This window comes from Amphiura filiformis, chromosome 14 (genome assembly GCF_039555335.1).
Source record: "Amphiura filiformis chromosome 14, Afil_fr2py, whole genome shotgun sequence".
Taxonomy (NCBI): Eukaryota; Metazoa; Echinodermata; class Ophiuroidea; order Amphilepidida; family Amphiuridae; genus Amphiura; species Amphiura filiformis.
The window spans coordinates 55,247,867-55,270,017 of NC_092641.1; the positions used below are offsets into that span (position 1 = coordinate 55,247,867).

Genomic DNA, 22,151 nt, shown 5'->3' on the forward strand with positions numbered 1-22,151 from the left:
TCTGATGTTTAAATGCCATTATACCAGTGTTTACCCTTTGTAAAGATGAAAACACGATTAAAGATAAATAGCGCCATCAGTCTTCACCTTTACTTTAAAATGACGTTGTTTTACATGCCAAACAACCGTGCTTCAAAATACAGACAGCAAAATAATTATGGTACCAGTTATTTTTACCTATACAAAAACGAAGTGGGTAATGGTGTCTCCAACGATATCCAGAAGCGGGGTTATGGATTGTTGAACTCTGTTCCTTCAACAAAATAGTATCTTTTTTCGGTTCTACATGTGTCTCTTTTTCCACATTGCTGGTAATAAATATCAAACAGTCATAGTAGGCGGTCATTTCAAATCATCATCAAGTCATAGGGGTTCAGGAAAGCACTCTCATTGTTAATTGTTAGTTATCTAGACAAAATACAATGCTTTGTAGCCCACGAGGTTCAAACCACACCAAGGATCAAATGATGAGACACAAGAGGTTACCTCGAATATATATAAAAAAGAAAGATTCGAGCCAGGTAAACTCGTTGTGGCAAATCAGACAAAGACAAGATAAAAACTAATGCAGTATGCAAACCATGGCAGATTGGCAGTACACTGACACAGTGACACAGTATACTAGTAAAAATGCAAAAATCATTTGCATATTCTCTCATCCCTTGGGAGTGATGTACGATCATGTCTTTATCAGATAGCTTTCGCGTTGGCCATTTGTTCGTTTACTAGCACATCTATATTATGATTGTTCCAAAAATGCAAAAATCTCAATTTTACTAGGTGTTCTGGTTTCGCAAATCGCTGAATGAGACCATAGTGATGGGCTTCAAAAATTAAACCACTCCTATAGTTTAATCATGTTAATTAAAATGGTTATGATAATACCGCTTTTATCTTACTATAATTTTCTGTAAATCTCTCTCCATTCTACGATCAGAATTATGGTTTAATATCATGATCACGAACAATGACGAAGGCGACTACAATCTTAGCTTATTCATGGTACTTACGTAGGTTTCCTTGTACAATTGCCACGGTTAATGGCGGCCTTTGGTTTCTGTCTGGGGCATTAATATCCAACCGTAGTTCTTCTTTCTTTTCCAGAGCTGTCTCAACAAACGCGACATCACCATCCCGGACGGCTGCGTGAAAGCGCTCCTCCTGACTGATGGCATTTATGGTCGCCATTTTGAATGACTATGGTTGCTTTTCTGTTTCAGATCTGTAACGAATAAAAAAAAATCATTGTTATCTTTTTCACATATTATGATACTTTCTGATTGTAATTGGAATTACGGATAAACAAATTAACACATTTTGTAAATACAAGTATGTCTGTTCATTTGTTTGTTTGTTTGTGTGTTCTTGGGGTGTTTGTTTGTGTTTGTGTTTTTGGTTTGTTTTTGGTTTTTAAACAGTGCTGACATTAACAAAGTGTTTTTCATTTCATTTCTAAAGGGCATATAATATAAAGGACTAGTAGTAGAAGGCTGCTCAAACTTGATTTGTTGTATAAAATTATTAACTTTATCTAAATATGTGTGCGTTAAAATATTGCTTTAAATATCTTATATTTTAATATAATATTATAATATTATATTTTTCACACATTAAAAAAATCCAGAGACCAAATTTGACAGGATTGAAAAATATGCACACAATAAAAAGTAAAACAAAAACAACAACAACAACAAAAAGAATGAAAGTGGAAAAATATATTGAAGCACTAGAAAAGAAGCACTAAACATGCTAAAGAAAATCATTTGGAATGGGGTACATATTTAACTCGTGGATCTGGATACCCAGGGCTGGGCACTACATTTTTAATAATAAATCCAGATACATAATATTTGGCTTTAGTTATCATATCGAAGGCTTACATGTTACTCATTTCGGTAACAAATGGACGGTTAATTCTCTCCTCCATAAGAAAATGTAAGTGACTTTGGGGTATATGCATGGTCACTTGCGTATAAGTAACTGTTCAAGTGACCATGCATATACCCCAATGTCACTTGCATTTATTATGGAGGGCAGAATTAACCGTACATTTTTTGCCGAAATGAGTAACATGTAATTGAGAAATCGAATGGATATAGCTAGTTCTGGCTCTAAGCCCTCGATATAGACCATACAGTTTTCCCTAAGTAAGAACAATATAAATTTTGAATATTATTTCAATATTTTTTATAAATGTATATAAAATCCGATATAATAATTAAAAAGTTCACCGATTTGGGGAATTGTTTTCATTTTTATTTTTATTATTAATGTTTTGTTTATATACATAATATTATTTTGTTCCAGAAGGCTATTATTACTGTTAGAATGAGCTATTCCAGTTGAAATCCATACACCCCCTATTGAAGACATGCCCTTAATCCTCTGCAGTCTGCACAGTGAATTTCTATAAGGGTGACTGCATTTGAACTCTATAACCCCTCTGTCATTATCAGTCACTATCAATTACACTACAACCTTTGCAAAATACGCGCCAATTAATAATTGATCATTTCCATGTCAAACTGCAATTAGGCATATTATTAAGGCATATTAATCATTTACATGACCCAGTTACAGATCTTTACGCAATATAAGTATGGTGAATATTTTTGGGTATTTTGTATACATTATTCGCGCAATTATTTAAATTATTGCTCCATTTGATTTACACCACAACATCGATAAGATTGATTAAATTAATACTAGCATAGGCTTAGGAACCAACCGGGGGGCTGGGGGATCAGCCCCCTCGATGACTTTGGTTCGGGGCTGGAATACCTTTCACCCCCCCCGTCCTAATCCTAGGTGAATTTTAAAATTGTTAAAAATTGTTATCAGATAGAGGGAAAATAGGTGTTTGTGACCTATATTTTGCAACATTTTCTGACTCCGAGGGGGAACCCCCTCTGGACCCCCAGGATGACCACCAACATTTTTCAAATTACAGCCCCCTCCCCATGTTGAAAATGTTCCTAAGCCAATGACTAGTACTGATCATTTATCGTAAATATGTTGTTAATTAATTTACAATTAGGTCAATTTAATATAAATCAAGCACACGCTATCAAGTCATTAACTTTATTTGATTCTGCTAATTCATTAGCCGTGCCGGGATGCGTTATTTCTTTCTGCAACCATAATGGGCCGCAATGCGATAACACATAGTACATACATGTAATTATAGGCCTATGAGGCTAGATATAACACGAGTTTATTACCATTATTATTTCCTCTTACTTAATAAAATAAAACGAAATCGATAGAATTAAAATTATACAAAGGTTTTCCTGGGGTTCGAACCCACAACCTATGTATCCATAGTCTAATGCCTACACGACTGTGCTATGATTCGTTGTGCCAGAAAGGTGTTTGTTTATGATACTTATTGATTACGGAATAAAGTGCATACACACAATATACTATTACTAGTATATTAGTACTAATAAATACGAATATAATCCTAACCCTAACCCTAACCCTAACCCTAACCCTAACCCTAAACCCTAAACCCTAACCTTAACCCTAACCCTAACCCTAACCTTAACCCTAACCCTAACCCCTAACCCTAACCCTAACCCTAAACCATAAGACCCTAACCCTAACCCCTAACCCTGACAATAATGAACCTTGCCTCGGACGATGCGGTTAGTGATATATTGCGGCCCATTATGGTTGCAGAAAGAAATTAAGCTGCCGGGATGGGGTATGAACGTTTGGACAGTATTTATTGTGGGACATTAGAGCACATCAGACATATCGAATTGCATTCTGAATCGCATTCTGAATACGAAGAATGTCTTTCTGATATCAAATAATTTTCATTTTTGGAAATTTGCAATGTAATCCACATTTTATGGCAAATGATTAAAAATTGATATTTTTGATATATAACAGTGCTCGAAGTAAACTTTATAAATCTGATGATTTATACTTAAAGTGTATGTAGGTGGGATGAAAAGCCGACGATCAATTGACAATTTTGACCTTTCGTATTGTAGATATGGGTTTTTTTTTCCAAAAACACAAAAAAAAATGGACGTGTATCGATCCCGGATACGTGAATGTGCTATGCACGATTTTAATATTCAGACGAAAATCTTTGCATACCGGGGTAGAAAATGATGAATATCTCCCGTAAATGATTTCGTCTTAAGAAACCAGATGTGGTTCCTTGCACTTGAATATATATGTTGAACATATATGATAGTCGTTAGCTTGCGTCTTGAGAAAGAAGCTTGCGTCTTGAGAAAGAAGCTTATGTCTTGAACTCAAAAACTGACAATAATTCTGATTTTATATGTGCCGAATCATATAGCGCAGTGTATAGAGGCCCTGCATCAATTTATCGATTGGCTCCAAACAAAGGATTTGAACCGGTGTCCTTCACCGTAGTTATGCCGGAGTGCAGTCCATTCAATCAAATGTTGTCATCAACCTATTTGATCGTAGTGCATGGTTATGTGTGTGAGACGAACTGTCACGGTAGATTGCAATCATGCTTTTGTTGAATGCATTTGAGTAGTCCGCCATATTTACGGGATGATACGTCACATGCAAGGCCTCTAGGCCTATAGGCCAATCGTGGGTAGTCTAAAAGCATATGACCTATGGCGTACCATGCTCGACTCACACACATTGAGGTCAGTCACCGGGCAATTGTCAGTATCCTTAGTCAGATGTCATTCGGCCCATTATGCGTCTCAAAACTATTAAACAGGTCGGAACAAAATTGCCATGCGTGGCGGTGGATTCAACCTACCATGGCGATTTCTGCCATGAAGATATCGGGGCGATGACACTGTGCGTTGTTTAAAAAAAAAGGGAGATCATTGGGTACAAACAAAATGAAAAGAAGGTCATTGGGTATAATTTTGTTTTTGTTTCAACAGTACATATTCGCTGAAATAAGGGGGGGGGGTATGTTACATCAAATATTCTACGTCGAATACACGGAGTCTGTATAGGTCTTTTTTTTCTCGAGACAATATCTTTATCTTTTTAGGCAACTGGCGTGCCTTTCAAAGAATTCAATTCGTATAGTCACATGTAAAGATATAACTCACTTCGGACGTAATGACATCTTGAGCTGACCATCATTAAAATGTAAAAGCATCCCTGTATCTAAAAGTTCATTTAATATTTACTGCTTCATCGTATTGAATAATAAAAGACACGTGGCATAATTGATGTTAAGAGAATATAATACTAAAACAATATTATAATAATATATATTCTACGTGGTTATGGAGGTGGTTATCATTAAAGCCTGAAGTTTTCCGCGTTGCAGATTTTCCGCGAATAAGGCAGAATTTAGGATGAAAAGCAGATAATGCAGTTTCATAACAATCTTATCTATAAAATGATATATATTATTATTATACTAGTGAAATTACCACATCGCAATACAAATTTGTTTCGTATGGATGGTTTGACCCATCCACACTCGTCAGTTGCAATGTGTAAAATGACAAAGAATTTCGCTCCTATATTTTATAGTTGAGCACTGTATCTAGTGATGGTTTCATTATAATTTCTTACTATAAAATGATATAAATATTAAAATCGGCTTTAAAATGTAACATATAAATAAAGAATGTTTTAACATAAAATATGGACTATACATCAGGCCAAAATCGTAAAATCAAAATTTTTGCGAATAAAGTAAAAATTTTGAAAATTGCAAAATTTACAAAGCAGAAGAAAGCAGAATTTGACATTTATAAAGCAGAAAATATTTGGCTTTAGTTATCATATCGAGGGCTTAGAGCCAGAACTAGCTATGCCTATTTGTTTTCTCGATTACATGTTACTCATTTCGGTAACAAATGGACGGTTAATTCTCTCCTCCATAAGAAAATATAAGTGACTTAGGGGTATATGCATGGTCACTTGCGTATAACTAACACGTTCAAGTGACCATGCATATTCCCCAATGTCACTTGCATTTATTGTGGAGGGCAGAATTAACCGTACATTTGTTGCCGAAATGAGTAACATGTAATTGAGAAAACAAATGGACATAGCTAGTTCTGGCTCTAAGCCCTCGATATAGACCATACAGTTTTCCCTTAAATAAGAACAATATAAATTTCGAATATTATTTCAATATTTTTTTTTATAAATGTATATAAAATCCGATATAATAATTAAAAAGTTCACCAATTTGGGGAATTATTTTCATTTTTATTTTCATTAGTTGCGGACATATCTTGATTATTTTTGTGAAATTAGAACGCTATACGCGCTATACACGAAAAGAACGGTGGTTTTTAATTGGTTAGTGTGACAGTTAACGCTTACAATGCGATCTTACCAGTATCCATACGTCACCGTTAATGGTAAATGGGTTATTCGTATAGATACATAGGCCTACTTTAATACTTTACAACTACATTAAAAACTCTACCCAACCCAGACTTATAGAGCATAGTTTTCTAATGTTCAAAAATATTGCATTGTGATTGAATCACGACGAAGATAGAGAATATGCAGCTGCGTTGAACCATCTGAAACGTACATGTATCAGCGTGAATACACACACTGTATAGGTTCACTAAATAAGCAGATGAAAATATAATATTGAATTTAACTATAGTCAGGCTGCCAAAGGAGGGCACTGCTAGATCTTGGTGTGCAACTTACAGTGCAAGGCAGTCATGGTAGTGTCCCTCTTTGGCTTCCTCTTTTTTCGCGTTAATTTTTTCTGCATCAATTTTCACGTTTGGATTATTCGGCTACAGCTGCGTTTGGGTTTTAATCTGTTGCTTTAAGGTTATTAAATATTTTAAACTTTTGCGATTTGGTAGTTCAGAGCATCTTGCGAATGGTAGTGAGCTTGGGCAAAAACTGCATTACTCATTTCATAGCGAGCGTGTAGAAGAATTCAAATATTACAGATATACTTTTGTAGGTCCTGTGGTTCTTTAGTTATGTTGTAAAGAGGACTGAAACAACAACACTTTTGTAAAACGTACATAACTCGTTAAGGGGGTACTACAGCCCTCATTAAATTTGTGACTATTTTTTTATTTTTCTCAAAAACTAATAACAGCCTGGTAACAAAAGTTATGTATATTATAGGGGCAAGGAATTCGATTACTAGACTGGAATTTCAGTGACCCAAGACAAGCGGTTCGATATTTGTGATAGAAAATGAGGTACCACTCGGATGTACCTCATTTCCTATCATATTTACTGAACCGCTTGTCTTGATTCACTGAAATTTCAGTGTAGTAATTGGATTCCTTGCCCCAATAATATACATAACTTTTGCTACCAGTGTGTTATTAATTTTTGAGAAAAATTCAAAAATAGTCACAAATTTACCACAGGGGTGTAGTACCCCCTTAACAACAATAAAACAAGCAAGTTTGCAAAATGAACTTTTGCAAAACACCAAGGTGTTATTTGTCGATAATATATTGATCTAGATAATGAAAATTGACTTTTTGGCTGCTTCGACCAACAAATCTTCGTATATGCCTACCCTTAATTACTTAAAGAGAACAAGGATCTCTTATGATTTGTTATGTTCCTTATGGACATAAAATAAGGTCGTGTTCTCAGAATTTATATTAGCTTATATTACTTCGATCATGCTTTTCCATGTGTTTACTACTAAAATCCTGTCCATTAAAGTAAACCAAAATTACATACAGGATCACTTCAATACTCTACTCTAAATAACCAAGCAGTTGCCCAACTGACACAACAGCAAAATGCACTGACATGGAACAGCTTCTTGTACCACATACCACAGCCCATTTGATGTGTATAAAGCAATTGTAACAGCAATGTGGACTTTCCTGTCTCAGGATTGCCTCACAAAAATAACACTCGTACCCAACGAACAGAAACACTTCCTGATATAGGCGAACACGGACACGTACTTCCGTGCGCCCAACACACTCTCTCACGAATACCTTCATTTGTTTTGACTTTTTTTCTCGTGCCTTAAATGCTATGTTGCCGTAATTTCCAGGCTTTGACATGTGATACAGCAAACGGTTCCCTGCCAGTGCATTTTCAGTTGTGTCAGTAAGGTAACCGTTTGAATATTGACATGTCATTAGAGTAGAGTATTGAAGTCATCCTGTTTGTAATTTCGGTTCATTTTGATGGACAGATTTTCAAGCTTTGACCATGTGAAAAATTACAAGTTTCTTTTTGAGCCCAGTTCTCATGTTGATTTTCGAACCATCTTCATTCCAGAGAGCCTATCATCCAAACTCATCGACAGCGTTCTGCTACATTAAACTTCAAAATGATATATTTTGTAATAATGTCAAGTTCTCCTCCCAATATCGTGACTAAATGTGTTTGCATCATTTCCACATGACCACACATCGTAACTGGTATGACTAAATGCTAAACATGGTAATAAATGACGACATTCATGTAATGCAATGATGATAGATACTCTGGTACAGGTGGTGGTCGCCGTGCATTCTCTAAATTCAGTAAATTTCCATCGTCAACCGTGTAATTGAATGGGGTTATTTTGAAATTTTAAAACGCTTGAAATATCACAAACAAATAGGCCTATGTTAATAAATAATATAAATACAAGCAAAAACCGTTGGGGTTCGATAATGAACCCCACAAAACTAACCGAGTATCCGGGCCGAGTATAATGGAAAATGCCATACGGCCGGGCGGTTTCACAAGTTGCCGGCTCTATCATGCCACTCGCCGCTCTATACTAGGGCGCGGGGTGGGGCACATCGATATGAAACTGATACAGATGTAAGGCCGAGATATTCAACGTATAGAGGCATTCACTGAGAGAAACAGTTTGAATACCCCGGGTTAAGGAATTGGATATCAAGGTTTCCATAGAATTTTTAGTGGGACATGAGCGCACATCAGACACACCAAGTGGCATTCTAAATACGAGGAATGTCCCTGTGCTATCAAATAATTTGATTTTTTTTAATTCGTGATATAATTACAAATTTATGGCACATTATTAAAAATTGATATTTTTTTCTATTTTTGGATATTTAACAATCCTCGAAGTAAACTTCATGTACTTATAAGTATAATGTAGCTGGGAGGAAAAGGCGTCCATGAGACACGCCTTAATGATGCCTTCTAATTAGACATGACTTCAGGGTGACATAATCTTAATTAAGAATTAAAGACCCATTCAGTGGTCCCAGCGTAAATGTTTTTTTACAAATTGCTTAAGCGCGAAGGATACGTCATTCAAATTGTCATTTGGTATTTTTGAAATGAAATATTTTGTATAAAATGAAGAAAACAGCAGTATCGACGAAGTTGAAGTCCGAGTCAAATACATGTATACAAATACATATACTGTGGATCATGGAGTATATAAATTACAGCTTCATAAATTATGTAAATGCCTTATTTTGTCTTAAATACATAGCTTTCGGCTGGACCACAAATGGCAGGCTATGTTAGCACATCTATGACAATGACAAAGGTACCAAGATCTGAATTTTGATGAATTTTTTGATTATGAGCAAATCTGCAGCCTACGCGTAATTTACTTTGAGAACGAGGTCATATTAATTGATATCTTTGAAAATAAAGCAATAAATAGTTAATATGAGTATAAATTAAATTTAATGTAATTATACGAGAGTAATGTACCAAGACGTATTGTACAACTAAGTCGTGATATCAACCCGGGGATATCAAACACTTAAAAGATTGGGTGGGCGTAGCAGCCTGTGATATAAAGTGATAAAATATATCATTCGTTATATGAATCCATCTCAGGGACAAAATTAAAATGAAACAAACAGAAATCATGCGTGAAAGTTATACATTTTGGCTTGAATCAATTCTAGCACCAACTGATTATTTATACCATTATTTTGATTTAATAATTTAGCCTTCAAATCAACGTTATGCTTGAGATTCCGGTGTTTTCATAATTTGCCGTCATGGCAAAATACTTTTTGCTTCTTCCCTTTTGACGAAAGTAAATTGCATTTTCTTCTACCACGATACTGCCTGTAACAGGTAAAAGCATAATTACGATAGCTTCCTATTTTGTGACATGGATCATAGCGGTAACTAACAGCCCGCCCTCAATACATATCTTTTGTTGAACCCGTGACTCCCATTCCTCATGCAGAGTAAAAACTCCTTTATTACGAGCAGATATACAGCATATCTAATATTGATAAATGTAATAAAATATGCCAGAATTGGTTTTCTAGACACGTGTGTTGCGAATCGTATAACAAAATCATGTCATAATTTATATAAAGTAAAAATTGAAATCAGAGAATGATCTCAGTCGTATAATAGTTGGATAATGAATTATGCAAGCGTAATCATGTTTAACAGATATATAGGTAGTCATAAAAGATTTTGTAATTGACTCTATAGTACTATTATTGTATCAACTTTTATATCTTGACCCAAAATTCTTCCCAGTCTCACGGAGGGCCTTCGCACTGAAAGAACCCCCCCATTTTACGATGTCTAGGCTCACCGAAAGACCCCTAGTTTCGAACTGATGTCCGCACATCCCTGTCACTTCCAAAGTCGAGTGACCCCCCCGGCTAAATTGGTCTGACCACACATCCCTAATATGACGTGTCTCTTGAGTACAGCATCCCATGTCGACAATATACGAAGAGAATATATAATACTGAGCCAAACTGATATCATCACCGATGGCAAAGTTTGTAACCGCCATTCAGCAAGCATAGATCCAGGGCCGGATTTACCATTTACCAGCTCACTGCAAAAACAAGTGTTTATATTTAAACACCATATTGTGTTTATCAGAGCAACACTTGATAAACACATAATTCATGTTAATGGTCTAACACTAATGTTAATTTTTCTAACACTAATGTTCATAAATTAACACTTGGTGTTACTGTTATATTACAAACATTAGTGTTTGTAATATAAGACCAAGTGTTAATTTATGAACATTAGTGTTAGACCATTAACATGAATTATGGGTTTATTAAGTGTTGCTCTGATAAACACAATATGGTGTTTAAATATAAACACTTGTTTTTGCAGTGAGGGCCCCCAAATTTGGGGGTCCGAAATTTCCCTGTGCATCTTCCAATTTAGCCGAAAAACACCATGTTTGGGGCCAAAATTTCGCGCGCACTGGCATGTTATATATAGGCCTATAGCAAATTCAGCTTCAATTTCTTTTTCAACGCCCAAAAATGTAATGCTCCCGTCAACACCGTCGATTTTATATCTATTAATCCAAAACTTGAGTGCACATGCCTTCCTCACTGTGAATTTGGGAGGGCCCCAAAAAGGTAAATCCGGCCCTGCATAGATCAAAAGTTGACCTCATGTTGTAGGGTATGCGCTTTTGTACCCAATACAGTCAAAGGTCATTCTATGCATGTAAAAGCCTACTGGGTTAAAGAACTGTGTACGAACGGATGAGCATGATTGAGATCCTTGTCAGTAATGGAAGTCATCCATAAATTAAACATGCACCTGAATGTGTGACATTCTGCGGTTTCAAGCAAGCGGACTATACTGCCGATCCATGGCGCGTAATGAATCACTATATGCCACACGATGGGCGACAGTCTTCCATCATATGGTGTTTTACCTTTACTTAATAATAATCTGACGAACTCCTCTACCTGTAACGTGTCTTGTTGAATTTCGCTTCACTATAAGGGCTGGGGTATGAACGTTTGGACAGTATTTATTTTGGGACATCAGAGCACATCAGACATATCGAATTGCATTCTGAATACGAAGAATGTCATTCTGATATCAAATAATTTTGATTTTTGAAATTCGCAATTTAATACACATTTTATGGCAAATCATTAAAATTGATATTTTTGATATTTAACAGTACTTGAAGTAAACTTTATAAATCTGATAATTTATACTTAAAGTGTATGTAGGTGGGATGAAAAGCCGACGATCAATTGAAAATTTTGACCTTTCGTATTGAAGATATGGATTTTTTTTCCCAAAACACCAAAAAAATTAGGTCTTTTGGGAAAAAATCCATATCTTCAATATGAAAGGTCAAAATTTTCAATTGACCGTCGGCTTTTCCTCCCTGCTACATACACTTTAAGAATATATCATTAGATTTATATAATTTACTTCGAGGACTGTTATATATCAAAATTTGAAAAATATCAAATTTTAATAATTTGTCATAAAATTTGTATTATATTGTGATTTTCAAAAATGAAAATTATTTGATATCAGAAAGACATGCTTCGTATTCAGAATGCAATTCGATAGGTCCGAGGTGCTTTCAAATCCAACAAAAATACTGTCAAAACGCAATAAACGCTCATTTTAGATCCCTTAACGTGAATCTTGTGCAATAAAACCATTTAAATAAACATTGCCTTTAAAAGGGAAAGCCGCCTTCATATTGAGAAAATGTATTACATTATGTTTATGCTAATTGGCTGGGCCTATGTCTTTCTATCTTCAAAACGAAACTGACAATGCTTCACTTGGTCATACCTTGAAATTCTGTCCAACAAAAATGAACCATAATTACACATAGGATTACTTCAATACTCTACTCTTACTAATGATTATGTCAATATCTAAACGATTTGGGGCCTACCTTACTGACACAAATGCACTGACATGGCATGTCACAGCCTGGAAATTTGGCAAAATAGAGTTTAAGGCACATGAAGAAGTCAAAACAAAAGAAGGTATTCGTGAGAGTGTTAGAGCGCACGGGGCGTATGGGGTGTGTTCCTCTGTGCTTATGTTCGTTGGGTACGAGTGTTATTTTTGTGAGGCAATTCTGAGACAGGAAAGTCCACATTGCTATTACAATTGCTTTATACACACCGTTTCTTTAATTTTCAACCGATTTCAACAAATGAGGTTTTAAATCACATCTAAAGAGTGCTGGTTTTAATTTTGACATGTTTGTCTTTGTTTATGATATACAGGGTTGAACATAACTGGTACCATAATCCTTTTGCTCTCTGTAGACAGAAGTAATATTGTAATTTTAAGTATAGTTGTTGGATTTTCGCATCCGTAACCACCCGCATAAAGTTATAAGACCGAAAACTGAAAAGATAAGAGGCCCATTTTATTATCCTAAGCTAAATACGCCAGTTGTCCCTTAACCACAATCTCTCTGAAATTATAAACATCTCAAAAAAGTAACTAACCCCTTAAAAATGGCCATTTTTCAAAAAGTGACTATTGTATTACAAACCTGTAAAATGCGTTGGAAGCAGAATTTATTTCTGCGCATTTTGACACCTCATTTGATACGATAGCCCAGAAAACAATAAAACACCGGTCAATTTAATGTAGTGAGGTCCAGATTTGAAAGTTGTACTTACAATAATACAAAATTACACAGATTTCCTTCCATTATACTGAATACAAAATCAATAGGCTACCATTTACTGCAACTTTCAAATCTTGGGTTACATTGATTTAAGTGTACGCTGTGACGTCAATATTTAGTCAATTGCTACAAATGTGGTGTCAAAATGTGCGAATATAAATTCTGCTTCCAACGCATTTTACATGCAGATTTGTAATACAATCGCCCGTTTTTAAATAATGGTCATTATTTAAGGGGGTTAGTTACTTTTTTTGAGATGCTTACTTCTTTACCATAGCCAGAATTGTTGCTTAATTTAATTATCCTACAGAGAAGGGATTCTGCTGGTATTGTTTTGTAAATAAAAAGGCATAAAAGAACGGTGTAAAAACACCTGTCTCGTATCAATGGCATAACATTGATAACAATGGCGGAGTTGCTTTGTTTAACGTTCACGTGATACATGATCGAAAGGTAGACACATAGTCGCGAACATTGTAAGTTATATTTTGATTGAATGAGCAGATAAGAAATAAGCGTAGGCCTACTTATTTCGTAGTAAAATTAACAATGTGTATAAATTATCTTTGCGCATCTTCTTTTTAAAACCCAACGTATACCGCTATATTTTTGCAGATACTGCAAAAGTTAAATTCGTCGATGGAGGAGATTTTGGCTGAGCTCAGGAGGCCGGATGCGGTATCGTAAATTTTGACGTCGTTATCATGGTTATTGGATTAACATGTGATCATGAAATCTTCACAAACAAATCTGTTTATACTGTTAAAGCAAAATTTTATTATTCAAAAACGGTTGTGAACTCGACAATGTGCTATATGAAAATAGAGGTTACCATGGTTACTCCAAATGAATATGCAACGAATTATTGAGATACAAACAAGCACCATCTCTATGACGAGATGCTACAACGGTCTAGGGATTTCAAAAATATTTGAACACCTTAAAGCCTTAATGTACGATCTTATAATATGAAATTGGTTACTTTTTTTTTCAAACCTGATTTTTTTGCATATTTGTTATGTTTACACACGTCCCAACTTGCACCTAAATGGAATCGGCCAAATTTGTTGTCATTGTAGGTCAACAGAGCAAAGTTCGACATATTATCATAATTTTAAAAATTATGATAATATGTCCTCCCATAGAACTGCATGTTAAATGGTCAAAATAACTAGTGGGCTTTCTTTCACTTTACCTTGTTATTTCAACTTAAAACGGACAGCAACCCTTCCCGGCAGTTATTACTAATATTATTTCAACATTTTGAATAAAGAATAACAAAATTAAAATTTGACGGAAATCGTATATTAAGACTTTCAATGCGCAGCATGCTTTTGTTCACGGAGTGAACTATATCTCAGGCTGCTTGCAATCATCTGTGCATGTTGCAATGTTTCTTTAAGCTTGATAACTCAAACATAACGCATGCAAGGTGTTCCAGCATATATTCTGGTGTGAATGCATAGCTTTTAAACTACAAGTAGGGGCCTATATGCAATTTGTTCATTTTGATAATGTACCCATGGCAACATTCATGTTTGGTATATGTTACGCTTTTCACTGTCTTCTCGTATTACCCGTAGAGCGCCATACAGACAATGATAAAATTAATACTACCTTTTCTCAAAGTCGTAAGAATCTGATACTTGCTCAATAATCTTTGTCATTTTAGTACGGATCAATTTGGCGCTCACAATCGTCTCGTAACCGACATTAACATTGAATCTAGGTTAACACTATTGGGTGTTGACCGTGTTGTTATGGTATCCCAGAATGCAATTTTTATTAGATAATTTAAATTGCAATTTACGTCAATCGCTTGCAGTGTTTCGTGAAACAATAAGACAAGCTTGTTAAGGGGGTACTACACCCATGTGGTAAATTTGTGACAATTTTTGCATTTTTTCTCAAAAAATAATAACACACTGGTAACAAAAGTTATGTGTATTATTGTGGCAAGGAATCCAATTACTACACTGAAATTTCAGTGACTCAAGACAAGCGGTTCAGTATAATAGGAAACGAGATACATCCTAGCGGTACCTTATTTCTCAGAGGATGATTTAAGGAAGCCCCATCATGCACTGCAAACGTGTTATCACCAGAGTTTCAACTGCCACTTTACTTTTCAAATCCCATTGAATTGTGTGCAAAAGACGTTGTTTAAGAATTGTGCGTGTGTCATTATTAGTTGGTCGATTTCAGATCTAAAGTGATGTATGCATGAAGGATAATTCACACCTTCTGTAGGTAACATAAAATGTGAAATCGACCAGCATTGTGAATGCGTTTTTATTGTAAATATATCAGTCCAAATTCAAATTTAACCATGGCCGTCAATGCTATGTGCGAGCAGTCGTGTCATGTTCACTCACACAGCTGTGCTAACCGCAAGTCAACACAGTGGCGTGGTGGGAAGTGCTTAAATCATCCTCTGCTTATTTCTTATCATAAATAATGAACCGCTTGTCTTGGGTCACTGAAATTCCAGTGTAGTAATTGGATTCCTTGCCCCTATAATATACATAACTTTTGTTACCACTGTGTTATTAGTTTTTGAGAAAATGCACAAATAGACACAAATTTATCGAGTGGTATAGTACCCCCTTAACTTTGTACGTTTCGATTTGGTTAATGCTGGAATGAAAACAATGGCTGATGTCATGAGAAGCGATATCGGTAACACTCAATTCCGGCCTAGGTCAGGTCATAGGTAAACTTTACCCTAAGCTGTCGTTGCATGAGATTTTGTATTCATTCGTATACAAAACATTGTTCCGAAGAATTCTGCTGTTCTAGTTCTTTTCTTCAAATAACATACCAATATATTATAATACACTATTAACAAAGAGAAGAAAAAGTGGAAATGTATATTCATCAGCCATTTTAGTAACTGGTGTAAATGGTGTTATAGGGAGTGTATATAGGGGTGACTTCCATTATTCTTGAACTTGCACATATTTTCATAATATGTTTCCCTTTCATGTAAAATTTAAAAAACGCTTCTCCAGAATTTATTCTCGCATAGCATGCTGGGATATCATTGTGTCAAATGCTGCATCAGAGCTGTGATAGATACGCTATTGAAACTGCGCTTACGCCATCAATATTTCAACAGTTTGACAAAAACCTGTTTCTGAAGTCACGCAATCATTTATTAAGTGTAAAAGCTTCTCCGTTTTACGGATTGAGACGTCGGGGTTTAATTTATATCACGCACTGGATATTCCTGCTTAATTCAAATAGCATTAAGGTCTTTAAGAATAGACTAGGTATTGTTGGTCGAAGCAACCAAAAAAACAAAATCGATTTTCATTATTTAAATCAATATATTATTGACAACTAACACTTTGATGTTTTTCAAAAGTTCATGCTACAAATAATATACTTGTAATAATATAATAATATAATATAATAAAACTTGACATACACAGGTGATGAGAGCAACCTGCTTGCGAGGTATTCAAAAATTGTTTTCACCTACATCACTTCGCCAGCGTATGGTCAATGAGTTTGTTTTAAATAAAATCATGTGATCTGTGCTTGATTAATGTTTTTCTAACATACGGTATAAGGCATAGAGTCTTGCAAATATGGGCTAACTTTCCCCTAGGCCATCCAATTTGCCATATTCAGTAGGACTACAACTGGTCCTGGCAACTGGTATCTACTGGTCAGTTTATACTCCTATTTCCACATCTGCATGTTATTTTTATATGCGCCTTTAAAGATAATGTGTTTTTTAATGTTACCATGGTTACAATGATCTAAGATATAAAACGTCCAACCTCTTGTATTTCGGAAGCTCACTTGTTATTTTAGTGTCTTTACATCCTGTTAACTTGGTTCTCATTATTAAATCCATACTCTCTCAACATTCCAAAGACGTAACCTGTCGTATCTTAAGCCCAAATCTAAAATCTCATGCCAAGGTCGACTTTTGATCATTTTTTCCACAAAAACAGAACAATCGAATAAGCAGTTTACTATTACCGTGGTACTATTACTTAATTTTATACAACGATGTTATTACAATGACTGAGTGTAAACTGTGTTGTGATAGTGTTAAGCTGAAATGTCACGGCCATTATAAAATCCATTTATAGGGATGACATCTTATTGTATAATATTTGTTACAAACAAGTTAACATGATTAAGCAAAAATGCAGTTTTTCAAATCCATTCACAAAGTCAAAAATCAATGATGCAACGTTCCTGCCAGCAACACGATAGAAATTACATAAACCTCTTTACTTGAAAATGCGAACAAAAATGAAACCGAGCGAGATCCGTGTTTTTTCAATTTACATTTTACAGTCAAAGTAACTTTAGGGCAAAATATTTACATTTTTATATAAGAGAAAAATACAAACAAAAGAACAAAAATGAATATCTGTAGGGAAGAGTTTAAAAAAAGTACTTTCAATTGACGTGGTTATGAAGTGCTTACGTACCCAGGAGCTGGAAAATTTCCGCTAGTAAAGGGTGTCCCTGAAAGAACTGTACCGTCGGAAACCGATTTGTTTTGGGTGTTTTAACACATAAACCAAACATAACTAAACAACTTATGTGTTTGAGGAATAAATCAGCTATAACATACTGAATTTTGACAATTGACCGTTCAATTTTAGAAATAAAATAATTTTACGAAACTACCTCATTTTCAATCCGTTCCACGGAGTCAACTATCAATTAATGACAATAGATGCCCCAAGCACTGCAGTGATTAGCACTCCGAAATACAGATCATCGATTGATGTTGGAATCTGTGGAAAGGTTTCAAAATGAGGGAGTATAAATTCTTATATTTCAAGAACGGTGTGGTCAATTGTCAAAATTCAAAAAGTATGTGATAGCCGATTTGTTCCGCAACCACACCAGTTCTGTTTAGTTGTCGCGTAAAAATACTTAAGCAATTCCGTTTACGACGATACAGATCTTTCCGGGACACCCTGTAGTATTGTATAATAATGTTTAATCAAAGTAATCACATTTACATAAGGCAATTTTATCGCAAGACAACATACGTTTATAAGTTGATATTTTGAATAATAGAGGGACTGATCAATTCTATGTCAGACTTATACAAATATTATTTTAATCAAATACCATTTCAAAATTTCAAAGACATTTTAAGCCATATACATACTTTTATTATGTTCTACTACTAATTTAAATATCTAATAGTATTAGATATTTTATTTGTACCGGCAAATGATTTCTTTTATTGCTTATTTATTAATATCGACAAAGCTGCAACGCTTACCGGGTTATTTCAATCATAAAAATAAAAGCTAAAAGAAGGCAAGATAAAGGGACAATTCAAATTCAATCAGAATCTGCAATTCCGGTTCGGATATTGTCCAATTCTACGCGCCAGTTTCATCATTTCCATTTTTCCAGGTTAATGGTCATGAGTGAAAAAAGAGAAAACGATAATGCATTGATTGCTGTCTGTCAATTTTGAATACGGATATGAAGGGGAAGTTTTAAAGGTTTTATATATTAATACAGTGACACACAGGGTTCGCAGGTTTTTGCCGCAGGTGGAAAAAACCACGGTTTAAACCGCGGTTTTAACCGCTTGGCAAAAACAGTTTTTGCCAGTTTTTGCCGGCAAAAATGGCAAAAACTAAAAAAGTGATTTGAAGTTCAGTTTTTTCATCTCAAAACAAATTATTAAGTTACAAAAATAATTTCCTGAGTATAACAAGGCCAGATTTTTAAATTATAAGTAACATTAAGTAAAATTAAAGGCATGCGTTTTCATTGCTCAAGTGCATTTAACCGAAATGTGGCATATATCAAATTCAAAACTTTTTCATTTTAAGGACTTGATGAGACAAAAAATAAGTTGAATGATTCATTAAAAGTTGTGTGTTACTGTTTATGAGCTTTCTGTATTACTTTTTGAGTGACTACAAATGTATTTAAGTGAGTTTTTGCCAGTTCTTGCCATTTTTGCCGGTTTAAACCAGGCAAAAACTGGCAAAAACAGGTTTTTGCCAGTTTTTGCCACCCTTGCCGGCAAAAACAGGTTTTTGCCGGCAAAAACCGAACCCTGGTGACACAACATGCGACAACATTCTATAGAGGGACAGGAACTGGTAAACATGGTAAAGGCAGATTGCTATGAATTATGGAACACGCATCATGAAGTAGTAGGGCGCCTTATTTGTCGCTTACTAGTTTTATATTGTGTGAATATATTTTAATAAAATATAACCATGGTGTTACTAGCTAAAAATATACCTTTTTTGGTAACTTTTTAGCTCATTCAATATGATAGAGTGCAATATTTATACATGCTGCTAACTATGTTGTTATTATTTGGATAAAAATGTCTACAATGTTGGAATTATTTTTTTTAAATTGCACATTGGCCAATTATCATTATTAGTTTTTCCATAGCTGGTTTGAAAGTAATATACTAGTACCTGCAGCAACGTTTAAAATGTTCAATTCCGCTTAAAATCTCAATGCAGAGCAAATCAGAGAAAGTAAATCGAGATCTTTCAATCAAATCAAGCTACTACTGGTAACATCTTGATGACATACTAAATATATAGGCAATGGCTTTCATATACCATGTGGGCGCACACTAGCTTTCCGAATCATGACTGCGGTACTATATGAACATTGATGAACATTTTCAAATTGTGTCTACTGCTTGCTGCAATATTGACTGGAATTGAAAGTGATGAACTTTCATAAAGATACACTACTTTTTAGCTCTGCTTTTTTCTTCGATTACCTATTCTTTCTGTTATCCATTCCGTTCAAAAATATAGAGTAGACCATTGGTATTAATAATATCGACAAAACATGTCAATTATTGTCACAAAAAAGTAGATACCAACACTTCTCCATTGCATTACCCATATCAATGCATAATTTATTCATGATCTTTCCTTTAACGTTTAAGGTGGTACTACAAACCTGATAAATTGTGTGACTAATTTTGCATTTTCTCAAAAAATAACTACACACTGGTAACAAAAATTATGTATATTATAGGGGCAAGGAATCCAATTTCAGTGATTCAAGACAAATTAGGTACATTCTAGTAGTACCTCTTTTCTTATATCATAAATAACGTAGGCCCTACAGCTTGTCTTGAGTCACTGAAACTCCAATGTAGCAACTGGATTCCTTGCCCCTATAATATACATAACTTTTCAGTGTTTTATTATTTTTTGAAAAAAATGCAAAAATAGTCACTATTTATCAAGGGGTGTAGTACCACCTTAAATATACGCTACTTATTACTCGCAATGAAGTGTGTATGTGTTGTGTAAGAGATTGGTGTTTACCTTGTCATATCATATTGTCAAGATTTGTGTGCCGAAAATGACGAACATTTTGCCCTTTTCTTTCCACAACAGTCATAGTGTGCAGTGCCGAATCTCTTGATGCCCATAAGGGTATTATTAGTGACATTTCTTGCCGCCATTTTTATGTGTGGCGTATTTAGAAGTCATAATCAAGATACATTTTGGGCAATGGACAAAGGTTCAATTACAATATACCGTAGAAATTCGTTAATAAGCATATGTGCCGGTAGTTTTTTAAACTTTGTCATTTTTTTCCTTTTAATTTACAAATATTTGTAAAACAAATGAAAAGAAATAAAAAAGTTTAGCAAACTGCCCTAAAAATTAGGTACATTATGCTCATTCCTGGTAATGCCTGGTTTAAAATTATCAATATAATATCTCCAAAGAGTTCCAAGTCACGTAGCAGGAATTGCTGCCCGCGATGTAAACGTAAGGATGGATCAATAAGGCCCCAATGACTTCTGTGGCCCTATTAAAAATGTTCCTCCGGGAACGGAACAATATAAAATCGCAGACGTTGTAAATGATGTAGTGGCTATGTAAATATGAATTCTGTAGTGGAGGGGACTTGCTGTAGCGTCAAGGTCGATCTGTGAAAAACACCAGGCTCTTTCTAGACTTATAACGAAATAACGAAGCTGATACAACCCTCGGTGCTCTCTAATATGTCGCTCTGTTGTATCATCTATGAAGAAGCAAGATATTATGTTGTACTATTAATAGTAAACTATTAAAAAATGTAACAAATGCGTACCGACCTTGCGGCATTGCATCAGATTTTACATCGCTTCTTAAGGCGAGTCGCTGCCTGAGCTATAAACGATGTTTGTGCTCAAATATTGAGAACAACATTCCACACTCATAGAGAAATGTATGGGTTTAATACATGAGATCCCAAAGCTTATTTTAATGGGTTTTATCCCCCCCCCCCACCTGCATAGTTTTCACATTTTAAAATTTTCAATTCCGCTTAAAATCTCAATGCAGAGCAAATCAGAGAAAGTAAATCGAGATCTTTCAATCAAATCAAGCTACTACTGGTAACATCTTGATCACATACTAAATATAGGCAATGGTTTTCATATACCATGTGGGCGCACACTGGCTTTCCGAATCATGACTGCGGTACTATATGAACATTGATGAACATTTTCAAATTGTGTCTACTGCTTGCTGCAATATTGACTGGAATTGAAAGTGATGAACTTTCATAAAGATACACTACTTTTTAGCTCTGCTTTTTTCTTCGATTACCTATTCTTTCTGTTATCCATTCCGTTCAAAAATATAGAGTAGACCATTGGTATTAATAATATCGACAAAACATGTCAATTATTGTCACAAAAAAGTAGATACCAACACTTCTCCATTGCATTACCCATATCAACAATGATCAATGCATACTTTATTCATGATCTTACCTTTAACGTTTAAGGTGGTACTACAACCCTGATAAATTGTGTGACTAATTTTGCATTTTCTCAAAA

General features: G+C 34.9%; 1 protein-coding gene across 1 annotated transcript in view; it reads right to left on the reverse strand.

Moving 5' to 3' along the window:
* LOC140170323 (short transient receptor potential channel 4-like) overlaps positions 1-22,151 on the reverse strand; it is a 290,327-nt gene that overhangs the window by 213,605 nt on the left and 54,571 nt on the right. The window contains exon 2 of the mRNA XM_072193690.1: positions 1,011-1,222. Coding sequence (XP_072049791.1) covers positions 1,011-1,188 — 178 coding nt within the window. The 5' untranslated portion in view covers positions 1,189-1,222. The remainder of the gene's footprint in view (positions 1-1,010; positions 1,223-22,151) is intronic.